This window comes from Homalodisca vitripennis, unplaced genomic scaffold, assembly GCF_021130785.1.
Source record: "Homalodisca vitripennis isolate AUS2020 unplaced genomic scaffold, UT_GWSS_2.1 ScUCBcl_2060;HRSCAF=6433, whole genome shotgun sequence".
Taxonomy (NCBI): Eukaryota; Metazoa; Arthropoda; class Insecta; order Hemiptera; family Cicadellidae; genus Homalodisca; species Homalodisca vitripennis.
Window position 1 is genome coordinate 16,053 of NW_025778171.1, and position 24,616 is coordinate 40,668.

At 34.3% G+C, this 24,616-nt stretch overlaps 1 protein-coding gene across 2 annotated transcripts in view; it reads left to right on the forward strand.

Annotated features, from left to right (window-relative positions):
• The window catches only part of LOC124371815, a gene marked incomplete at its 5' end in the record, with an annotated part of 46,511 nt that overhangs the window by 15,574 nt on the left and 6,321 nt on the right, over window positions 1-24,616 (forward strand). For both annotated transcript variants that reach the window (XR_006923275.1, XM_046830170.1), the window contains 2 exon segments: window positions 10,706-10,891; window positions 24,037-24,273. Coding sequence is in view for 1 of the 2 variants with exons in the window: in XM_046830170.1 (XP_046686126.1) it covers window positions 10,706-10,891; window positions 24,037-24,273 (423 nt within the window).

Here is a 24,616-nt window from a genome sequence, read left to right on the forward strand (position 1 = left end):
AGCTATATGTATTTTCCTTGATTTATCACCTGCCTTTGGCAGTGTATCCCATATGTTGTTGTTAAACAAACTCAAAAATTTTGGAATAGTCATACAATAACTAAATTGGTTTATTTCCTATCTTAATAGGCAACAATATGTGGAAACATCTGATTCGATTATTACTAACATAATTATTCTAAATGTTCCAAAAGTAAAATATAACTAAATAAAATACCTCTCCTATACTGCAATGACATTTGATATTAATTTAAATTAAATTCAGCCAAAACATAAATTAAAGCTTTTAATTCAAAACTAAAACCGCTTACCTACTCATACTTGGTAAAATAAAGATGCACTTTTAATGTATTACGACGATGAAATAAAGTTCAACACTTCAAGAAATCATACAGTACAAACTTTAATGTATATATATATATATTTATTCTGCAATGCCTATAAGCCTATATATATTCTATAAGCCTACTGGTATTGTGTTTTTCTTTATCTCCTTGTGAACAATGAACAGAAACTCGAGCCACTTCAATTGTTTGGATAAATCTTCTTATCTGCAGCAATTTAGATATCACGCCAACAAAATTGCTAAGTTAAATTGCCACATCATGTTTTTGACAGCTTGCCTATCCTTAGATCTCACACCACGTGGCCTGCAACCCAAATTTCCACTAACTGGTCTTCCCCCTGAAATTCACAGTAGTGTTATTGGTTTAGCCATAAAAACTAGCTTTGAATTAACTAATCTAGTTTTGAATTCATACAAGACTCTTGCCCAACACCACGGAAAACAACTTAAACTGCTACATTTGGAAATTTCTAATAAGTATCAAGACGCAATTTATGACCTTAATATAATATTATCAAACTCACAGAAATTTATATCTAAAAAATTCAATTCGTTACATCTCAAGTTGTCAAATCTGTAAGCGAATTCTAAAAACTATTGCAATTCAGCTGATAAATATCAAAATAGTAGTCCAATTTCACATCATTTTTGTGCTGGTAATAGTTCAATTTCTGATCAAAATAACCTACCTCTACTCCCCACTATCAATTCAGATTCTTATCCTTGTATTCCACAACAAACCTTTCGACAAACATCTTCATGTGTTACTGAAAACATTCTTGATAATCTAAATTTACTTCCAAATGTCCCAACTACGTCTTCCTTTGAAATCCCTTTCAATTCCTCCGATAACCATCCTTCCAATTCTTCCGATAACACTCCTCTTCAAACTACAACTTCTATTGAAACCATAAATACCAAGAATACCATGGATGCTACCGATATTAAGCCAAATCAACAGTCTTCGTCCAATTACAACCACGTCCAACTTAAGTCTGACGATCATAGCTACAACTTACGTCCATTTAACTACAGCAATGAAGAAACCTTGCGAATTGAAAACCTGTCTAACTGTAATGAAACTAAGAAAACCTTTTTACAAACTAAGGCTTTAATCAACAAAATTCAACTAGATAACCTTACATATTCAATCAGAATGTATAAACAATTACTTAATATCTTCTTTAAAATAACAGATGATCTAGTTATGTTTACAAGGAGTAAATTATATAACATTCTCCCCCACTGAATTTAGGAGGTAGTCATTGAAACGTTCAGGGATCCTTCTTATTCTTGATCCTCTTCGAGGAGAAACTATTTTATTTTCTTGATTGAACTGTTCAGATTCAACTTCAGTGTCTTTTGAAGAATCTTCCTTATTTCCTTGTGATGCATCTTCATGTTCATCCTCCACCTCCTGTTCTCCCGACCAATTGGATAAGTCTGTCACCATTAGACTTTTATCACCTCGGGGAGCTAAGTGTTTAAGTGAAACAGTAGATTCTCTTCCATTGGGGTAACGAATTAGTGCGTATTGTGGATTTGCTTCTACTAATTCAACTTCATCAACTAGTGGTTCGTATTTGCTGCTTCTTACATTTCGCCTGGTCAGTACTGGACCAGGTTGCAGTAACCATGCTGGTAGTGAAGTACCTTTAGTTGATCGGCGCGGATGTATGAACATTCTCTCGTGTGGAGTGCAGTTTGTTGCTGTGCATAGTAAAGAGCGTATCGAATGTAGAGACTCTGGAAGTACAGACTCCCAGTATCGTTGGTCCAGTCCTTTGGATTTTAGTGACAGTGTAACGGTCTTCCATATAATTCCATTATACCTCTCAATTTGTCCATTTCCTGCAGGATTGTATGGACTGGTTAAACTTGTAGCAATCCCCTTTTGATGAAGATATGTCCTTAGTTCATCAGACAAAAATGATTTGCCTCTATCAGAATGGATGTAATTTGGTATCCCATAAACAGAGAACAAGTTTTCCAAACATTCTATCACAGTACTCGAAGTCATCTCTTTGCAGGGGTAAGAGAATGGGAAGCGAGAGTACTCGTCAACAATATTTAACATATAACGATTTCTACTTGACGATGGTAGTGGTCCTTTAAAATCAATATTGAGTCTTTCAAAAGGTGAAGTGGCCTTTATCAATGTGTTGGTTTGTTTGTGGAATCTAGGTTTAACCTCTGAACAAATAGGACAAGATAAAGTCATTGATTTGATCTCATTCAAAGAATATGGCAAATTCTTGCTGCGTACCCAGTGATAGAAACGCGTTATTCCTGGATGACAAAGAGACTGGTGCATTTCAAAAAGTTTGTTGTCAGTCGTAGAGGTGTTACAGATCCGAGAGAGTGCGTCTGCAGAAACGTTTTCTTTACCAGGTCGATATTGAATGTCGTAAGAGAAAGGAGAAAGCTCTAGTCGCCAGCGCATGATTTTGTCGTTTTTAATTCTGCTAGAATGTTTTTGGTCAAAAATAAATGACAAAGCTTTTTGATCAGTTAAGAGAATAAATTGTCTCCCTAACAAAAAATGTCTCCATTTCTTAATAGATTCTACAATGGCCTGTGCTTCTCTTTCTACTGTTGAGTGTTGTTTTTCACTTCCAGACAAAGTCCTAGAAAAGAAGGCAACAGGACGTCCATTTTGGCTCAGTGTAGCAGCTATTGCAACTCCTGAAGCATCAGTTTCGACTATCAATTGATTTTCCGGTTCAACAGTCACAAGAAATGATCTTTCTATATCCTTCTTAATGTTTTGAAAATCACTAGCAGCAATGGAGGTTGGTTCAATAGGAAAATTCTTACAGCTTACTAAACTTCTAATCTTGTCAGAAAACCTTGGTATCCATTTGGAGTAGTATGATAACAATCCAAGTGTTCGTTTAAGAGAAGCAGCATCATGAGGCAGAGGCATGTCCAAAAGTGGTTGTAATCTCTCTGGGTCGGGACGTATAGTTCTATTTCTGATTTGATAACCAAGGATAGATATAGTATCTTGAGCAAATTTACATTTCTTCAGGTTCAATGTTAGATTGTATTTCTTAGCCACAGCCATAAACTTTTCTAAATTTTTATCATGATCTTGTTTACCCATTCCTCCTATTGTAACATCATCAATATATGCGAAAGTACCTTCGAGTCCTTCTTCTGAAATAATCTTATTTATAGTCCTTTGGAAAGCTGACACGCCGTTGGTTACTCCAAAAAGAATGCGTTTGAATTGATACAACTGCCCATTAGCTTCAAAAGCGGTAAGTTGTTTTTCATGCTCTGGAATTGGTATCTGATGATAAGCACTAGACAAATCCAATGAACTGAAAGTATCAAATTTAGCAATTTTTAACACAAGTGATTCGATATCTGGCAAAGGATAAGCATCCAATAATGTAAATTTATTTACTGTCTGAGAATAGTCTATTACAAGTCGTTTCTTGTGGTTTTCATTTTTGGTAATGAGCACTTGAGCTCGCCATGGAGAAACACTTTCCTCGATAACACCATCTTTCAGAAGAGATTGTATTTCACATTGTATAAATTTTTCATCTTCCCCAAAAAACCGCCTTGTCTTAGTCACAACAGGTCGACAATCTTTAGTCATGTGCTGAAATAATGATGGTGGTTCCACATTAGCACAGGCAACGTTACAAACGGAGAAAGATGATCTTGGTCCCCCAAAGTCTACAGTAACATTTGTATGTAGTTTCATGATATCGTGTCCTATCAGTACATCAGTACATAACCTTTCAATTACAAGCATTTTGATTTGTTTGTAAGCATTGTCTTGTACATACAGATCTACCCTAACATATCCTTTAATTGGTGAAACGAGTGACGTAGATGCCATCGACACCTGTTTGACTTCTGGAAATGTTTTAAGGTTGTTAGCCTTTACAAAACTACTGTCAATAAAACTATCAGAACTTCCAGTATCAACTAAAAACTTAGCAGAAATTCCGTTTACATTTCCGGATACAATTGCTTTAGATAATACTTTGGGTGTTACTGCCGAAGTTATTACGGGACATGTTGTTAAAGAGGCTGAATTTATCTTACCTTTTTTAAGATTCTTAGATAAACAAACTCTGAGAAAATGACCAGTTTTCGAGCAACCTTTACAAATAGCATCTTTTGCAGGGCAGTCATCTCTTGAAATATGTCTTGCTCTTCCACAAAAATAACATTTCTGTCGGAGTCCGTGTGCTGATACAGCAGCAGCAGTAGAATTGTCTTCCTGAGTTTTTAGTTTGTCTGAAGGGATCTTTAAATTACTACTCGTATCAACGTTGTGACAATATGATTGAGGTACCTCTGAAGTCATGGAATAAGCGTCCGCATGTTTCTGAGCTGACTCTAAGGAACGAGCTATTTCTTCAACTTTTTCCAAGGTTAAAACGTTATGTTCCAGAATACGTTGTCTGATTTGAGAAGAATTTAAACCACTAATAAAGGCATCTCTGATAGACTCATCACTATAGGTTTTAGCATCGACATTTACGAAATCACACTCCTTACTAAGAGATTTAAGCGTTTGCAAATAGTGATTTATTGATTCTCCTTCTTGTTGTTTATGATTAGCGAGCAAGTGTCTAGCAAAAAGTACATTTTTCTTAGGTATGAATAATGTTTCTAAAGTTTGTATAGCATTGTTGTAATCTTTACACTCACTGATAAATTCATAGTTTTCATAGGTTAGAAAGTTCACTAGTACTCCAAGTTTCTTATCTTCTTTAACTTCAGCATTTTCTATGAATGTATTGAACGTTTGAAACCAATGTTTCCATTGTTTAGAAGCATTTGTTGTTTCAGGGCTGCATGCAAATTTCTCAGGTTTCAGTAGTTTTTCCATTACAGAGTATTGAAGTTAGTATAGCAAAATTGTTGATTAAATTGTAATGAAACTAAGAAAACCTTTTTACAAACTAAGGCTTTAATCAACAAAATTCAACTAGATAACCTTACATATTCAATCAGAATGTATAAACAATTACTTAATATCTTCTTTAAAATAACAGATGATCTAGTTATGTTTACAAGGAGTAAATTATATAACACTAACTATTCACCAAATGTTCACGAAAGATCGATATTAGAAAAAGGCCTGACTTTTTCACCCACACCAAGATTTGACCACTTCAAACTTGTTACAGATGCCCTTCATTTTGCACGCAGTATAAGATTAAAGTATTTTTTTACTGTCCAAAATACAGGAAATCAAAATATAACTGAAAAAATTCCTGACTGTTTATCAAAATTCAAAACAAATCCAGGTTGGGAACCTCCACCTTTACCAACTAATCATCCTGTTGAAGAATTCATAAATGTCGTCCTAGCCAATCTATCAAATTCCTCGTTTCCTAACAACTTAAATACTACCAAAAACTTATCTGAAAATAAATTTAGAGCAATTAAATCACTACGTGAAAACAAAGACATAATTATTTTACCTAGCGACAAAAGGTAACTCTATCGTTCTGATGAATTCTTTAGATTATATTGGTGAATCACAAAGACAACTGAATGACACATCAACATATGAGAAATTAGATGAAGATCCTTCTCCTCAACATAATGAACAAATCCAAAATTACCTTAAGAATAACGGTCCTCAAGAGGGATTGTCTCAGAAAGCCATTGAACTACTAACACCTAAATATCCTAGAACTCCAGTGTTTTACACTTTACCGAAAACACACAAGCCTACCAGACCACCTCCTGGCAGGCCTTTCATCTCCAGCTATGGGTGCCCTACGGAAATGGTATCTGCTTATGTTGACGACATCTTGCAGCCGTTTGTAAGAACACTTCCTTCCTATATCAAGGACACAAATGACTTTTTAACTAAATTAGCTCAAATTAATCAACCCTTGCCTGACGACGTCTTATTGTGTACTGTCGATGTAGAATCTTTGTATACAAATATTCCTACAGACGATGGTCTCAGCGCTGCCCAAAATTACCTTGATTCACGCCCAAACAATTCCAAACCTAGTACTAATTTCATTCTCAAACTTATGACCATGATTTTAACCTTAAATAATTTTAAATTTCAAGACCAAAATTACCTTCAAACAAAAGGAACTGCTATGGGCACACGGATGGCTCCTTCTTATGCCAATCTTTTTATGGGACTATTGGAAAAGAATTTTTTAACCAGTCAAAATTATAAACCTCTAATTTGGTTCAGGTACATAGATGATATTTTTATAATATGGCAGCATGGTATCAAAGAACTTAACGACTTTCTTTTTAATCTAAATAAATTTAGCATTTTAAAATTTACATGGTCTACTCACCAGATTCAGTAACATTCTTGGATACTGATGTATTTATTGAAAATCACAATTTGAAAACAAAAATTCATGTCAAAGACAGTAACAAAATGCAATATTTGCATTTCACCAGCTGCCATCCAGTTCACATTAAAAAATCTATACCCAAGAGTTTATCAATAAGAGCAAAAAATCTTTCTAGCAATCAATCTGACTTCCATAACTACATAAACAGACTGTCCCATGTACTTTTTGAAAGGGGGTATCCAAAAAATCTTGTTTATAGACAAATCAGAGCACCTAAAAATATTTCCAGTGCTATCAATCCTAATGATCCTAAATTTTCACCCAATATTTTCCTGGCCTTCATAAAATCAACAAAATTCTAAAGGTTTCTTTTCCTATTTTGGAATCTTCCCCTGAAACTAGAAATTTATTTTCTAAGCCCCCCAAAGTAATTTTTAAAAAACCTCCAAATTTACAAAACATTCTCTCTAGACCGAAATTAAAGTATGAAGGCAATCCAAAAAGTAATAACATCAAATGTAACGTGTGCAATCCTTGTAACAAGCCAAGATGCGGCATTTGTAAGATGTTAATAAATTCTAAATCGTTTAAAAGTAGCACAACTGAAAAAGAATATCCTATTAACCCTAGAACTGACGGTCATTTCATCATGTAGTGTCAGGCTGTTTTGGAGCTTCGCGCAAGGTTTTTTTAAAAAAATTATTAAAAATATAAAATAAAAGCAATATAAATAAGAGTATATGTTTTTGTGTTCAGAATTAAACGTTGCAATATATTGTAAAATTAACCATAAAAAATTTTCTAATAAACACTTTTTTTAATCAAATATAAAATTTACAAAAAATATTTCTTAAATTTGAGGGGGACCATACCTAGCAAATGAAGTTATAGTGAGAAATATTTATAAGTGAGATAGCCATCCTGTGTCAAATTTTATCTAGTTTCAGAAAAACATAAACATTATATACATTTATGAAAGCATCATAGCTATAGAACAAAAAGCAGCGATGCGTATAAATTCTGAAAATCGGGTGTACACGTAAGACTTTGGTAAAACAAGTTTTGCTAATACATTTATCTATGAATACATGTTATATTGCATATTTTATTACTTAGAATAAAATAGAATATACAGTACTAATGAAATAATTACCATAAATTATTTTTTGAAAAGTAAAAAAAAGTTAAATTTTGCCATTATTCAAAAATTTTGCAAAAAATTTTCATTCAGCAAAATATAAAATCTTTTTTAAAGCTTGTACTATATCAAAATTTATAAATTTATGGTTTATAAGTAATAGGAAATATTATGTAGTTAGAAAACTATAAATATAACTAAATATATTGAAAAAATATAGAATAACCCAAACAGTTATTATATATAATCAAAGAAATTACAGGAAATACATATTTTTTTGTGAAAACTATCTATTTACCAAAACTAAATAGTTACTCAGAGCTAAAAGAGTGCTATAAATAACGATTAGTTAGTGAAAACAATAACAAACTATGTGAAATGAATTTTAGCCAAGTCATTTTGCCATAGCCTACACAGAGCCGCTAATTTCTCAAACATATTTCAGTAAATAGAAATTGATTTATTCTAAAATATATATGTTTACACTACTACGATATCAAACAACACACTACACATTAAATACGACACTAAAACACGCGTAAAACTATTAAAACTTACAAATATCCACAGCTCGGCACGAAAGTGATACAGAACGGCAGCGGCAATATGGCGGTCACAACAAACGGCGTCGCGTTTTCTTTTACGTTCAAAATAACAAGCTTGCTTCTTCATAACCATAATACAAAAAGGAATAAAACTCATCTGTTCCCTAGCATTTTTCTTCCCGAATCCAATGGTGCATAAATTATTTCGATACGTTACCGGAGTATATTGTAAAAAGTAATTATATGAGGGAATGTGTGACCGACAAAATTTTGACGGTTAACATTACAGAAGCGGCATTGACCGACAAAATTATGTCGATTAACAGTTCTAGGGTTAAAGGTAACATTGATTGCACTACAAAAAACATAATTTATCAACTAACCTGTAAATTCTGTCCCAAAGACTATATTGGAAAAACCATCACTTCATTAAGAGTGAGAATGACCAATCATCGATTTGATGTTGTTCATCAAAATTACGAGAGACCATTATCTGCTCATGCGATTCAACACAATCAAAATAAATTAGAAAATTGCTTCAGCCTAAAAGGAATTTTACCATTTAGACCCAAACCCCAATCAAAATACCAATCTGATAAATTTAAGAAATGTTGAAATCGCACATCAATTAATTTTAAAACCAAGGCAACCAGATGGGTTGAACTTAAGATGATTCTCTTTTCCTTTTTATTACAAAAAAATTTTTAGTTCTATGTAAACATTTACAAATATTCTACACACAGCTGATTGGAATCTTGTTGTTTATGGTATTTACTAGCGGGCCCGGCGCGCTTTGCTGCGCATTTCAATAATTTTTTGCAAAAGTTGCCCGCGGCTTCGCACGCAATTTCCCGTTGAAAACAGTACACTATATTCACTTATTCTTTTTCTATCACATTCTAAACATTGCTGAGATAATTGATAGTCGTTCCATCGTGAGCCTCTTGGGTGTATTATGAAGGTATGTACCATATTCCTGCCTCTATCTAGCTGTTACCCACGGCTTCGCACGCAAATCTTAAGAACCGAAGTCCTTATATTACTTAGTAAATTTTTTTTTTACTATAATAAATTTTAGATTAAATTAGTTATATCTCCGATGCCACGATTGAGCTTGCTTTGTTGTCTCGATCGAGAGAATATGTACACACGGAGTTTTGAGAACCATACTTCTGTCAAAAAAAACAACTAAGGTTGATTTTATAACATTCTTTATATTTGTAGCCAACGTAAGATAGTAATTATGATATCTGCATTGCTCTTCTGATCAAGCATGAGCATGGTTTATATTAAATAAATATTGCAGTTAAAGGTGAATTTTTACGTCAAATTTGAATTGTATTATCTGGATAGTAAAGTCTATGTTTAACAGTGATTGCAGAAACAGTTTAAACAAAATTTGTCGTTTCTCTTAAGCTTACTCTATGCTTTAAAACTATAAGTGTAATATATGTTTACAAAGAACAGCTGATTAAAAATTTGAAAAGACGTTAACATATGTTTGCTGCAATGCATTTCTTATGGGTATTTCTGTAACCAGTGGGGCGGAATCCTGAATCGGGAAAGGGATGGGCATAGCTTATAAACCTTCTCCGTGGAAAAATACATATACGTACAAATTTTCATCATGATCGGTCCAATAGTTCACGATTCCATAAAGGACAAACATACAAACATTCATTTATATATATATAGATTTGTTAAAATTTTATTTTGGTTATGTCTTTTGTTTTTTGTTTGAGTTCTGTTTATATGTTTTAATTCAGTGTGTTCTGATGAAGGATTCTGTGAACTCGAAAATTAAACATGAGCACTGAATTTTTGTTTCTGTTTTTGTGTACACTTTAAAGTACTTAGAAGATTATATATATCCATCCCTTATAGTTGGCAATGACCTCATAACACAAGAAGATTGTACAAAATTTATACACACACACACATTCATGTACATATAATATACATATGATACACTATTCCTAGGTACTTGACTACATCGGAATGTTTTATTCTATTACCTTCCAGAACAGGTTGTGCAAGCTGGAATTTCCTTTTTCTGGTAAAGATTTATTATACTTGTTTTTGATGGATTAATTCTTAGACCGTCTCCACGACACCAGTTGGTTATAAAGTTTAGAGCATCTTGGGCAAGCTAACTGCTGTCTCTTTGGCCTTTAAAATTTGTTTTGATTAAATTCAAATGCTGTTCATATAACTCTCTATCTACTGCATATATTGTACATGTAGCATAAAGATATTTCCACATGTTGTAGTGTATTATAATGTAATTTCCATGTGTTGCAATGCATTAAACACTCATGATACCTTTAACGTTTTCTAATATGCTGCCCTTGAAATTCCTTGGTTTTAGACTCTGGAACAGATGATGAACTCAGAAGTTATTCAGAAAGTATACAAGAAATACGAGGACAATTTTTCAAGTTCAAAACGAACCAAACAATGTCATGAAATTTGGAAAGGTTGTGTGTCTCTTTTGGATAAATATATGTGTGGAAACACTGCTACTCGAATCCAAACCAGGGAAAAAGCTGTTAAAGTAAGTTCAATAAGATACTTTATTTACATATATTTTAGGGACAGTGGAAGTCTACTCTCTGTACACAAATATCCTACGTGAGTGTGCATTACATTCAATTCAATTTAAGTAACAAGGCATACTCTTGAACATAATCAATTTAAAACTAAACATAGTTAATATGAACCAGTAACTCTTAGAGAAATGTGTGACGTTATTTACAATAATAAAGTTTTGCATGTAGGTGCAGTAATTGTTATGCTCATAAATCTAAATATAAAAGTTTATTATTTCAAACATCTTTCCACTCTATGTCTTATAGTCAGCCAGTCACCTGTATATAATATTTTCAATATTACATGTTATCAATAGTTTGTATTTGATTAAACTGGTCAGGAAAATCCGTTGTGACCATAAAGTCATATGATTCTTTTGCTCGCTTCTCATTGGTCCTACAAACTGACGTAATTCTCATAGCATGCTCATATAACGGCTCCATTATATGCTGATGATATTACTCTATTACTATTATTATTATTACTGATATTATTAGTTTATAATGCCCTTTTTCAATCGCAATTAAGATATGATGTAACTTAATGGGGAAACGGTGCTAGTGCACAAAGAGCATTCATATGGTAAAAAAGCGGTTAGATCAATAAAAAATGTATCAGATAGAGAAACTTGTGTTGCTCTATTTAGAGAGTATAAAATTATCACACTGCTAAATCTTTATATTTACTGTTTTTTAGTAAGTGTAAAATAAGTCCTCCGCAGCTTTACAATTAGGAAACAAGTACATGGTTATGATACGAGGAGGAAGTATTTTTTAGATCTTCCTCAAGTAAGATTAGAAAAAACTAGAGGTAGCCATATTTTTATCAAATCAATCAAATCAAAATCATTTATTTTTTATTGACATTAACATGTATAGAGAATTGTCAATATGTTTAAAATAACTAAATACTAAAAATATTCTTATTAAAGTTATTGCTATATCTGGTAAAACTATAAATTAAAAATATATTGAAAAATAGTACTAATGATATTTTTACTTGTAAGGTTGGGTGGGGCACAAAAATTCAGAGAGTGAGTAAAAACAGTTTTTTACAAGAAAGTCTTTTAGTTTGTTTTTGAAAGATGCAAGTGAAGTGCTGGCTTTTAAATAATCTGGCAATCTATTATAAATTGTAGGTCCTAAATTTCTATTGATTTGCGGAACATATTATTACTATGGTGGGGTACTGTTTCAAACTATTGTTATTTCTGGTGGGATATATATGATTGTTGGTAGGAAAATCGGTAATGTGTTTAAAAGTGTAAATTGAAACGGAATAAATAAAAATGGAGGGGAGGGTTAGTATACGTTCTTGGTGAAACACTTGCCTACAGCTCTCCAGGTCCCTCAACCCAAACACTAAACGAATAGCCCTCTTTTGTAATTTGAATACTCTTTGTAACAGAGAAGATGAAGCAGTTCCCCATGACATTATGCCATATGACATCACAGAGGAAAAGTAACCATCATATACAATTTTCAGTCCACTACTTTCAGAAAATTTGAAAGACATCTTAAGAAAAACAATACAGAGTTGAGCTTAGAGCAAAGGGCCTCTACATGCTGACGCCAAGAAAAACCAGCATCCAGATGAACGCCCAAGAAACTTTATGAAAATTAAACTGTTTAACAAATTACCATAAAATGCATGGATTGTACCTTTAAGCAATTTTAAGAGAGTATTAGAGAACTGGTTCAAGAACAATGTTTATTACTCAGTCTCAGATTTCTTAAGTAGTGATATTACATATTTATGCCAATTACCAATGGCGCTGTGTAGCGGGTACAACAGTTATTGCAAGATAACCGGATCAAGCAAAGTCGAGCGTGGCTACTGCTAGGATGGGTGACCGCTGAGTGATCCTGTCCTTGCAAGCAGCCTGCCTGCCGTTGGTCCCTAGGTTAAGTGTTAGAGATGACTTCTTAGTCCTAACTTCACCTGGTAAAATAAGACATCTTTACTTTACTTTTTTTATGCTTTTAAAATTAATTTGTATGTGTCCCATTGACTTGTTACATTATAATTATTTATTTGTTATTTTATTTTATTTATTTGTGATATTGTATGTGTTTTATTTATCTGTATGTACATAAATGAATAAGCTGACTTTGTCTATCGCTGTACTTAAGCTTAATGACAATAAATATTTCTGAATTCTGATGAACTCACGCCACAGCCCGTAACTCGAGGGGTACCATAGACTAGCGATAGACAAGTACACCTAGCATGAGACATACTAATTGGACAATGGATCATCAACCTGCAGGTCACGCCACAGCCCGTAACTCAAGGGCCATAGACTAGCGATAGACAAGTACACCTAGCATGAGACATACTTATTGTACAATGGATCGTCAACCTGCAGGTCACGCCACAGCCCATAACTCGAGGGGTACCATAGACTAGCGATAGACAAGTACACCTAGCATGAGACATACTTATTGTACAATGGATCATCAACCTGCAGGTCACGCCACAGCCCATAACTCGAGGGGTACCATAGACTAGCGATAGACAAGTACACCTAGCATGAGACATACTTATTGTACAATGGATCATCAACCTGCAGGTCACGCCACAGCCCATAACTCGAGGGGTACCATAGACTAGCGATAGACAAGTACACCTAGCATGAGACATACTTATTGTACAATGGATCATCAACCTGCAGGTCACGCCACAGCCCATAACTCGAGGGGTACCATAGACTAGCGATAGACAAGTACACCTAGCATGAGACATACTAATTGGACAATGGATCATCAACCTGCAGGTCACGCCACAGCCCATAACTCGAGGGGTACCATAGACTAGCGATAGACAAGTACACCTAGCATGAGACATACTAATTGGACAATGGATCATCAACCTGCAGGTCACGCCACAGCCCATAACTCGAGGGGTACCATAGACTAGCGATAGACAAGTACACCTAGCATGAGACATACTAATTGGACAATGGATCATCAACCTGCAGGTCACGCCACAGCCCATAACTCGAGGGGTACCATAGACTAGCGATAGACAAGTACACCTAGCATGAGACATACTTATTGTACAATGGATCATCAACCTGCAGGTCACGCCACAGCCCATAACTCGAGGGGTACCATAGACTAGCGATAGACAAGTACACCTAGCATGAGACATACTTCTTGTACAATGGATCATCAACCTGCAGGTCACGCCACAGCCCATAACTCGAGGGGTACCATAGACTAGCGATAGACAAGTACACCTAGCATGAGACATACTTATTGGACAATGGATCATCAACCTGCAGGTCACGCCACAGCCCATAACTCGAGGGGTACCATAGACTAGCGATAGACAAGTACACCTAGCATGAGACATACTAATTGGACAATGGATCATCAACCTGCAGGTCACGCCACAGCCCATAACTCGAGGGGTACCATAGACTAGCGATAGACAAGTACACCTAGCATGAGACATACTTATTGGACAATGGATCATCAACCTGCAGGTCACGCCACAGCCCATAACTCGAGGGGTACCATAGACTAGCGATAGACAAGTACACCTAGCATGAGACATACTAATTGGACAATGGATCATCAACCTGCAGGTCACGCCACAGCCCATAACTCGAGGGGTACCATAGATTCAAGATTCAAGATATTTTATTGTCATTAAGCACAATACATATTATGCAATAGACAAAGTCAACATATTATATAGCCTACTTTAATCTAATCTTTAATCTAGGCACAGTTATAGGACAAAATACAGTATTGCCAGCTAGAACTAAATAACAATAATATAAATGTGAAATAAAAACAATAAAATTACAATTAAATAATTTAAAAATCTATACAATATGTGCTAACAATCCTAATCTTAAATTAACAATGGATTAAAAACTTAATGAGCTAATAGAACTAAATAAAAATAATATAAATGTGAATAAAAACAATTAAATTACAATTAAATAATTTAAAAATCTATACAATATGTGCTAACAATCCTAACCTTAAATTAACAATGGATTAAAAACTTAATGAGCTAATATCACAGGCTAGGTAATCTTCAACAGTGTAAAAAGCTTTATTTTTCAGCCACTTTGCAATGGTAACTTTAAAATTATCAAGTGTAACATTCCATGCTTTCTCTGGTAATTTATTAAATAATTTTATACTGAAAAATATCTGGCTGTTTTTGGTCTTTTCGAGTCTGACTGGGGGTAGATCGAGTAAATACTTTTTTCTTGTGCAGTGTGTATGAACATCTTGTCTATTTATGAAACTATTCAAATTTTCTTTTACATCAAGTAATGAGCAGTAGATGTATAAACTTGGCAAGGTCATAATTTGAAGTTCTTTGAAAAAAGGTGAACAAGATTCTTGTTTAGAAACATTTTTTAAAATCCTAATAGCTTTTTTTTGCCATAAAAATATTTTTTTGGCACTGGAACTGTTCCCCCAAAGAGTCACACCATACCTCAAGTGTGAGTGGAAAAATGCATAATAAGCAGTTATCAACATCTCCTGAGTAACAGTATTCCTTAGTTTACATAATAGGTATATAACTCTAGATAGTTTAGTACATAAATAATTAACATGATGTTGCCAGCTTAATTTACTATCTAGGATAACACCCAATAACTTAACAGAATCATTACTGTATTTAGTATTATTGTGTAGAGATAATGTTAAATATTCAGTTTTATTATGATTCACTGCCAACCCATTTGCTTTAAACCATTCTAGAGCTAATTTAAATGAACGTTCTTGATCAGATTTTAAGATTTTTGAGTCTTTATTACAGTTTAAAAGAGTAGTATCATCCGCGTACAAAACAGAATTACAAGGTAGGCTAGATGAAAAATCATTGATTGCAACAATAAACAGAAAAGGTCCCAAAACAGAGCCTTGCGGAACTCCCAATTTCACTGTTCTGAAATTGGACTTGTTCTCCCCTTGGACAACCATCTGTTTCCTGTCAGATAAATAAGATGACAATAATTGTAATGCTTTATGTTTTATGCCATAACTAAACAACTTTTTTAACAACAACTCATGATTAATACAGTCAAACGCTTTACTTAAATCTATCAATGTTGCAGATGATATAACCTTTTTCTCAAAATTATTTAAAATGTTTTCCACAATTTTTCCTATTGCTTTCACAGTGTTTGATTTTTTTATAAATCCATATTGTTCTTTACAGAGCAAATTGTTTTGAGAAAAGAAATCATACAATTGGTCTTTTAAACAACACTCAAAAATCTTACTCAGTATGGGAACCAAAGAAATGGGACGGTAACTAGCAGGATCTGCCTTGCTGCCCTTCTTATATACTGGTACTACTTTGGAACATTTCAGTGCTTTAGGAAAAATCCCCTCAGATAACATCCAGTTGAATAGAAATGTCAATGGTTTTACTATGTAGGGTATAATATCCTTGATTATTTTATTAGAAAACCCAAAATAATCTTCGCTTTTTGATCCACTCAACTTAGATACATATTTTATAATTTCAAATTCAGTTATTACATTTAATTGGAATGTTTTACTAGCATTATTAAATCTAGATAAATAATTACTCAAAAGCTCAATAGCAGTGTCAAAATTATTTTGCTTCAAATGTGTAGTACTAACTATATTTATAAAATAATCATTAAAGTCATCAGGCTTTATTAATTCTTCAACGCTTTCTTTCTTACAATGAATTTCCTTTTTTATTATACTCCAAGCAGCTTTACATTTATTTGGAGCTCTCATAATATATCTGTCAGTGGCTAATCGTTTTTCTTCCTTAATTCTATTTTTATACATCTTTTTTATTTCTATGTACATTTTTTTGTGTTCAGCTTCATTTTCTGTGCCCTTACTTATCTTGAATCTATCATAAAACACTGTTACTATATTTCTAAGTTTATATAGTTCAGGTGTAAATCAGTCAACCTTTGGTCTGTTTCTACTTTTGATTTTGACATCTTTAACAGGACAGCATTCTTTAAGTGAACTTGTTAATAATTGTATAAAAAAATCAAAAGCATCGTCAACAGTTTGAAAAAAAGTAAGCTGCCACCAGTCAGTCTGATTCAGTCTATGTTTCAAACTTTCAATGGCACCAAAAGACAGATCTCTCACTTTTCTTTTAAGAATATTTTTGTCTGGTACTGTATTTGAAAAATGCAACTCATAAAACTCTGTGTATATACCAGCATGATCAGATAAATTTGGTTCGATAACTTGACATTTTACTTTGTTTTTGCTTAAATTACTAACATTGTCAAGACAAGCATCTTCTCTAGTTGTATCAAAATTATGACAATACATATTAAATGATCTTAATAAATTCAAAAAAGTAAATTTTTCAGAAGAATCTTTTCTTACATCTACATTAAAATCACCTGTTAGTATCACAGTTGCAAAATTTTTATTTAAAAATATCATTAAAGACTCCAAATAATCAAAGAAACTAAAAATATTACTCTTTGGAGTACGGTAGATGGTAACTATAACAACATCAATCTCCTTTAAATATATAGCTGTTGCTTCCAAAACAAAGACAACACAAAAACTACTAATATCTACAGTTTTATATTGGATTTTAGACTTTACAAAGATTGAGCTGCCGCCCCTACAGAGTAGAATAGAATAGAATAGAATAGAATAGAATATATTTTATTGCGTTGACAATATATATTACATTGTATTGCAATAGTCAATAATACCAATTTTTTACGGTATTTATCTTAAAAACTAAATCCATTCACTCGACTTTCCATACAGTTGCACGCAGGCACACATTCATACACATACAAAAAAACAAAATTCATAATTCGTGGGATCAACCCCCAGGATTGCAACACTGCCGCGAATATCAATCCCAAGTGTGCTCCATAAACTCGCCAACTGAGTAAAAAGCACAAGACACCAGGTAGTGTTTTAATTGGGTTTTAAATTTTTTTGGATTTGTTTCTAAATTTAGTGTTTCAGGGAGTTTGTTAATGAATTTGATCCCAGCTTGAGGAGGGAGGCGTTCAAATGCTGCTGTTCTATGCTGTCGGGCTCGAAAGCGCCCCCGAGCTCTTGTCTCGTATTTGTGTATATCACTGCCCTGCATCAATATACACTGAAATCGACAGTAAAATGAAGTCTCTAAAATATACAAGCTGGGTAGAGTTAGCAAGTTGAGCTCCCTGAAGGCACTTCGACATGACTCTCTGTTGTTCAATTTTGCGATTATTCGAACAGCTTTTTTCTGCAGTCTGAATACTCTTTCCAAGTTTGATATGGCACAACTGCCCCACAGAGAAATTCCGTACGACAGGTATGGAAATATTAATCCATAGTAGGCCATCATTAAGACATCAGACGTACAAAACTTGGATAAATTTCGAAGGACAAAAATTCCAGTTGCCAATTTAGCACATACACTTTCAATGTGAACTTTCCAGGTTAACCCTTTATCTAGGTGTATTCCTAGAAATTTAGCAGAATCAGTTTCTTCCAGAACAATGTTATCCATCATTACTGTTGGGGTTTCATAAGTATTCAACCCACGTAAACAGAAGTTGATGTAATTTGTCTTTTCATGATTAGTTTTGAGATTATTTACCAGAAAATTTTGAATGCAGGAATTAAGATCAATGAAGGTTTGAATCTCCAATGAAGTTAGAGAATCAGCCCGGAAACAGAGAGTCGTGTCATCTGCGTATTGAATGATTTTCCCATATAAGGCTGACGCATGGATATTATTCACATAAATCAAGAAAAGGACAGGACCCAAGATTGATCCCTGTGGGACTCCTTGGTATATTCTAATAGTACTTGATACTGCATTCTGGACCTGAACACATTGACTTCTACTGCTCAAGTATGAGTGGAGCCACTGGTGTGCTGTCCCTCGTACACCACAGCCTTCCAGCTTGTGTAGCAATATACCATGATTAACAGTATCAAACGCTTTTGAGAGATCAAGAAAGACACTGAGCGTTCTTTGGTGTGTCTCAAAGCCTTCCACAATAAAGTCTACAAGTTGTGTGATTGCTCCAAAAGTTGATCTTCCTGGTCTGAAACCAAATTGTAGATCAGACAAAATTTTGTGTTTGTCAAGAAAATTAAGAAGTCGGTCCAGGAACAGTTTTTCAAAAATTTTGCTAAAAACAGGTAAAATTGAAATTGGTCGATAGTTATCCGCTAACTTTGGATTGCCTTTTTTGAAAACAGGTACGACTTTTGCCAATTGGAGTGCGGATGGGAATGTGCCAGTTTCGAAAGAAACATTTATGATTTTTGTCAATGGGCTTAATATGTGCTGATAACATTGTTTTATAAGCCACATTGATATGCCATTTATGTCATTGGAAGTTTTAGCTGAAAAACTTCTTACAATACGTCCCACTTCGTCCTCACACACAGGGGCCAGAACCATAGATGAAGCAGGGGTATGTTTGGTGACTGTATCCGGTTCCAATTCACGGTCAGCATCAAGAGAACCAGCCACTGAGGAGAAAAATTTATTAAATTCCAAAGCTATTGCATTTGGATCAGTTAATTTTATCCCATCAGCATCAAGCTGAATGGATTTTGAAGATGCTTTATTTGTTGAGTTTTTTATAATGTTCCAAGCTGTCTTAGAAAAGTTAGATGACTGTTTTAGTTTATTGTTTATTTCGTATGATTTTGCAGCAGTTATTACTTTTTTATAAATTCTTTTGTAATTTCTATAGAAGGATTTGAATCTATAATCATTAGTGTTCCTGAATATTTCATTATAGAATTTTAGTTTATTTCTAGAAAACAGAATTCCAGGTGTTATCCAAGAATTCTTCTGAACTTTACCTTTTGTTTTTATTTTCCTAAGGGGACAGCAAACATTTAAGTGGAGTGGTTTCTCTCTACAGTAAATACTTGCTAATTGATAACCATTTGGTATATACAAATCAGATTCTTCATAAAATAACCAGTGTTCATTAAGAGTTAGGATATCACAGTCATAGCTATCTAAAAATAAGTCTAAAACATCTACCTTATTTTTTATAGATTGAATGTTAAGATGAAAAAGAGTTAGGGGTTTGGATGAGTGCTGTCTGTTTGTTCTTCTATTCGATGACCGTGAAGAGGAGGCTGCACATTTCCCGTCAAGGTTTCGACAGTAGGTTGTAGCATGTCTTCCGTACTGGGTTCTCCTGCGCTGCTCGGGTCCATGGCCGAAGGAGGTCGAGTGCTGTAACTTTTCACGGCCTCATCAATTTTACCAGCCAGCCAGTCCTTACCTTTGGCATTGAAATGCATACCGTGCTTCGTGTGCATGTCCTTTGTAGCAACACTTGCTTCCACCAAAGACACATTGCCAAAACCATTGCTCAGTTCTTTAAGCACTAAATTGGTTTTTCTTGTTTCCTTATTCACACAAGACCACTCAGCGAGATCGTACCTATTTGGTAGATCAACGAGAATTACCTTTTTTTCTTTCACACTTTCTAATGTATTTGTTATATTGTTTATTAAAACCTCCGCTTCGTTCCGTGCCACATCATTTGTTCCACACATAATAACTAGAAAATCTTCTTTGGAAACCACTTCACCATTGATATTGTCCATGTTTAAAATTTGTTCAGCTCGGCCACCTGGTCTTACAAAGCCAACAGAATTTAGAGAGTGTTTGTTATTTAAGTGCCATGCAGGATCCTTACCATGGCTATCAGAACAAATTAATATTTTCCCTTTTGGTTCTAGGTCTTCTACATAGCTCACTTCATCATTATCATCATTGTCTTGACGTAAAACATCATAAATATTATTTGAGAAAATTTTTTTTTTCTGTAATTTAGACTAGCGATAGACAAGTACACCTAGCATGAGACATACTAATTGGACAATGGATCATCAACCTGCAGGTCACGCCACAGCCCATAACTCGAGGGGTACCATAGACTAGCGATAGACAAGTACACCTAGCATGAGACATACTAATTGGACAATGGATCATCAACCTGCAGGTCACGCCACAGCCCATAACTCGAGGGGTACCATAGACTAGCGATAGACAAGTACACCTAGCATGAGACATACTAATTGGACAATGGATCATCAACCTGCAGGTCACGCCACAGCCCATAACTCGAGGGGTACCATAGACTAGCGATATACAAGTACACCTGGCATGAGACATACTTATTGTACAATGGATCATCAACCTGCAGGTCACGCCACAGCCCATAACTCGAGGGGTACCATAGACTAGCGATAGACAAGTACACCTAGCATGAGACATACTTATTGTACAATGGATCATCAACCTGCAGGTCACGCCACAGCCCATAACTCGAGGGGTACCATAGACTAGCGATAGACAAGTACACCTAGCATGAGACATACTTATTGTACAATGGATCATCAACCTGCAGGTCACGCCACAGCCCATAACTCGAGGGGTACCATAGACTAGCGATAGACAAGTACACCTAGCATGAGACATACTTATTGGACAATGGATCATCAACCTGCAGGTCACGCCACAGCCCATAACTCGAGGGGTACCATAGACTAGCGATATACAAGTACACCTAGCATGAGACATACTTATTGTACAATGGATCATCAACCTGCAGGTCACGCCACAGCCCATAACTCGAGGGGTACCATAGACTAGCAATAGACAAGTACACCTAGCATGAGACATACTTATTGGACAATGGATCATCAACCTGCAGGTCACGCCACAGCCCATAACTCGAGGGGTACCATAGACTAGCGATAGACAAGTACACCTAGCATGAGACATACTAATTGGACAATGGATCATCAACCTGCAGGTCACGCCACAGCCCATAACTCGAGGGGTACCATAGACTAGCGATAGACAAGTACACCTAGCATGAGACATACTTATTGGACAAGTGATCATCAACTGATCCTATTGACCATGAAATGGTTAGAGGAACCATCACTCAGTGTTACAATAGTTCCTTAAAACATTTTCATAACCATCTCATAGATCATTCTGGATTTCAAAGTACCAAAATATCTCATTAGATTATTTTAGATATGTAGTAAATGGACTTAACTCATGGTCAAAGAATTGACTAATAGATCATAATAAGGGTGATAAATGGTCAACAGTTGAATTGTTTTCTACAAGTTATGGTTGATAATGTGAAGTTATTGAAAAACAATATATTTGCTCTGTAGATCTGTTTCATTGTCACAATGAGACATCAGTTTGACAATTGATATGTTTTGTAAAAGTTGTGGTTGATGATGTGAAGGTACTGATAAACAATATATTTGCTCTGTAGATCTGTTTCATTGTCACAATGAGACATCGGTTTGACAATTGATATGTTTTGTAAAAGTTCTGGTTGATGATGTGAAGGTACTGACAAACAATATATTTGCTCTGTAGATCTGTTTCATTGGCAGAATGAGACATCGGTTTGACAATTGATATGTTTGACACAAGTTGTGGTTGATGTGTAGGTACTGACAAATAATATATTTACTCTGCAACTCTCATTCATAGTCACAATGAGACATTGTTTTAACAATTGATATGTTTTGTAAAAGTTCTGGTTGATTATGTGAAGTTATTGAAAAATAATATATTTGCTCTTCAGCTCTAATTCATTGTTAAAATGAGACATCGGTTTGGCAATTGATGTTTTGTACAAGTTATGGTTGATGATGTGAAGTTACTAACAAACAATATGCAAGTCACAATGAGACATTGGTTTAACAATTGATATGTTTTGTATAAGTAATGGTTGATGATGTGAAGTTACTAACAAACAATATGCAACTCTCATTTATAGTCACAATGAGACATTGTTTTAACAATTGATATGTTTGACACAAGTTGTGGTTGATGTGAAGGTACTGACAAACAATATTTACTCTGCAACTCTCATTCATAGTCACAATGAGACATTGTTTTAACAATTGATATGTTTGACACAAGTTGTGGTTGATGTGAAGGTACTGACAAACAATATTTGCTCTGCAACTCCAATTCATTGTCACAATAATACATCATCGGTTTGACAATTGGGTTTCGCACAAGTTATGGTTGATGATGTGAAGGTACTGACAAACAATATATTTGCTCTGCAGATCTGTTTCATTGTCACAATGAAACATCGGTTTGACAATTGATATGTTTGACACAAGTTGTGGTTGATGTGAAGGTACTGACAAACAATATATTTGCTCTGCAGATCTGTTTCATTCTCACAATGAAACATCGGTTTGACAATTGATATGTTTGACACAAGTTGTGGTTGATGTGAAGGTACTGACAAACAATATATTTGCTCTGCAGATCTGTTTCATTCTCACAATGAAACATCGGTTTGACAATTGATATGTTTGACACAAGTTGTGGTTGATGTGAAGGTACTGACAAACAATATATTTGCTCTGCAGATCTGTTTCATTGTCACAATGAGACATCGGTTTGACAATTGATATGCAAAACATTAGTTATAGTTGATGTGAAGTTACTAACAATATATTTGCTCTGCAGCTCTGGTTCATTGTTACAATGAGACGTTGGTTTGACAATTGATGTGCAAAACATAAGTTATAGTTGATGTGAAGTTACTAACAATATATTTGCTCTGTAGCTCTGGTTCATTGTTACAATGAGACGTTGGTTTGACAATTGATGTGCAAAACATAAGTTATAGTTGATGTGAAGTTACTAACAATATATTTGCTCTGTAGCTCTGGTTCATTGTTACAATGAGACGTTGGTTTGACAATTGATGTGCAAAACATAAGTTATAGTTGATGTGAAGTTACTAACAATATATTTGCTCTGCAGCTCTGGTTCATTGTTACAATGAGACGTTGGTTTGACAATTGATGTGCAAAACATAAGTTATAGTTGATGTGAAGTTACTAACAATATATTTGCTCTGCAGCTCTGGTTCATTGTTACAATGAGACGTTGGTTTGACAATTGATGTGCAAAACATAAGTTATAGTTGATGTGAAGTTACTAACAATATATTTGCTCTGCAGCTCTGGTTCATTGTTACAATGAGACTTTGGTTTGACAATTGATGTGCAAAACATAAGTTATAGTTGATGTCAATTATTTATATACTTTTAGAGACTTTCTATGTTGCAGAAAATGTCAGATGTATATTATAGACAACTTTATGAAGAAGTGTATAATGATTTTAAGGACAGCATAAAAGATTTGAAGGAACTGGAAGAGTTGACTGGTTTGGATGATAAAACTGTAAAAGAAAGATTCCTGAAATTGGACGACTTTACGGATATAGTAGATACTAATGTCATCCATCCGATATGGCTGAAATACCATCAAAATTTGAAATGTTGTGTAACTGAACACTTTTTAAAGGTAAGTTGTCAAATTACTCATATATAAACTTCCCGGTCAAGTACTAGTGCCAAAAAGTAAACGACTGGATACATACTATTAAACACTCTACTGAAATTGCTAGTAATAATAATGTATAAAACTTTTCAGCCGTAGTAACCAATTACAATTATTTAATGTTTCATTAGCCAGTTAAATTAGTTAACTTAAATATTTATTTAATATTCACCTGTCTTGAACAAGTGTACTTTGTATGATTTATGTTATGTGCTAAACAATTAAAAGAATATTATAATTCATGATTCAAAATATACCAAAGATTATGCAGTTTTCTTTAAGAAGAGCTAATCAATGCTTTTTGTTT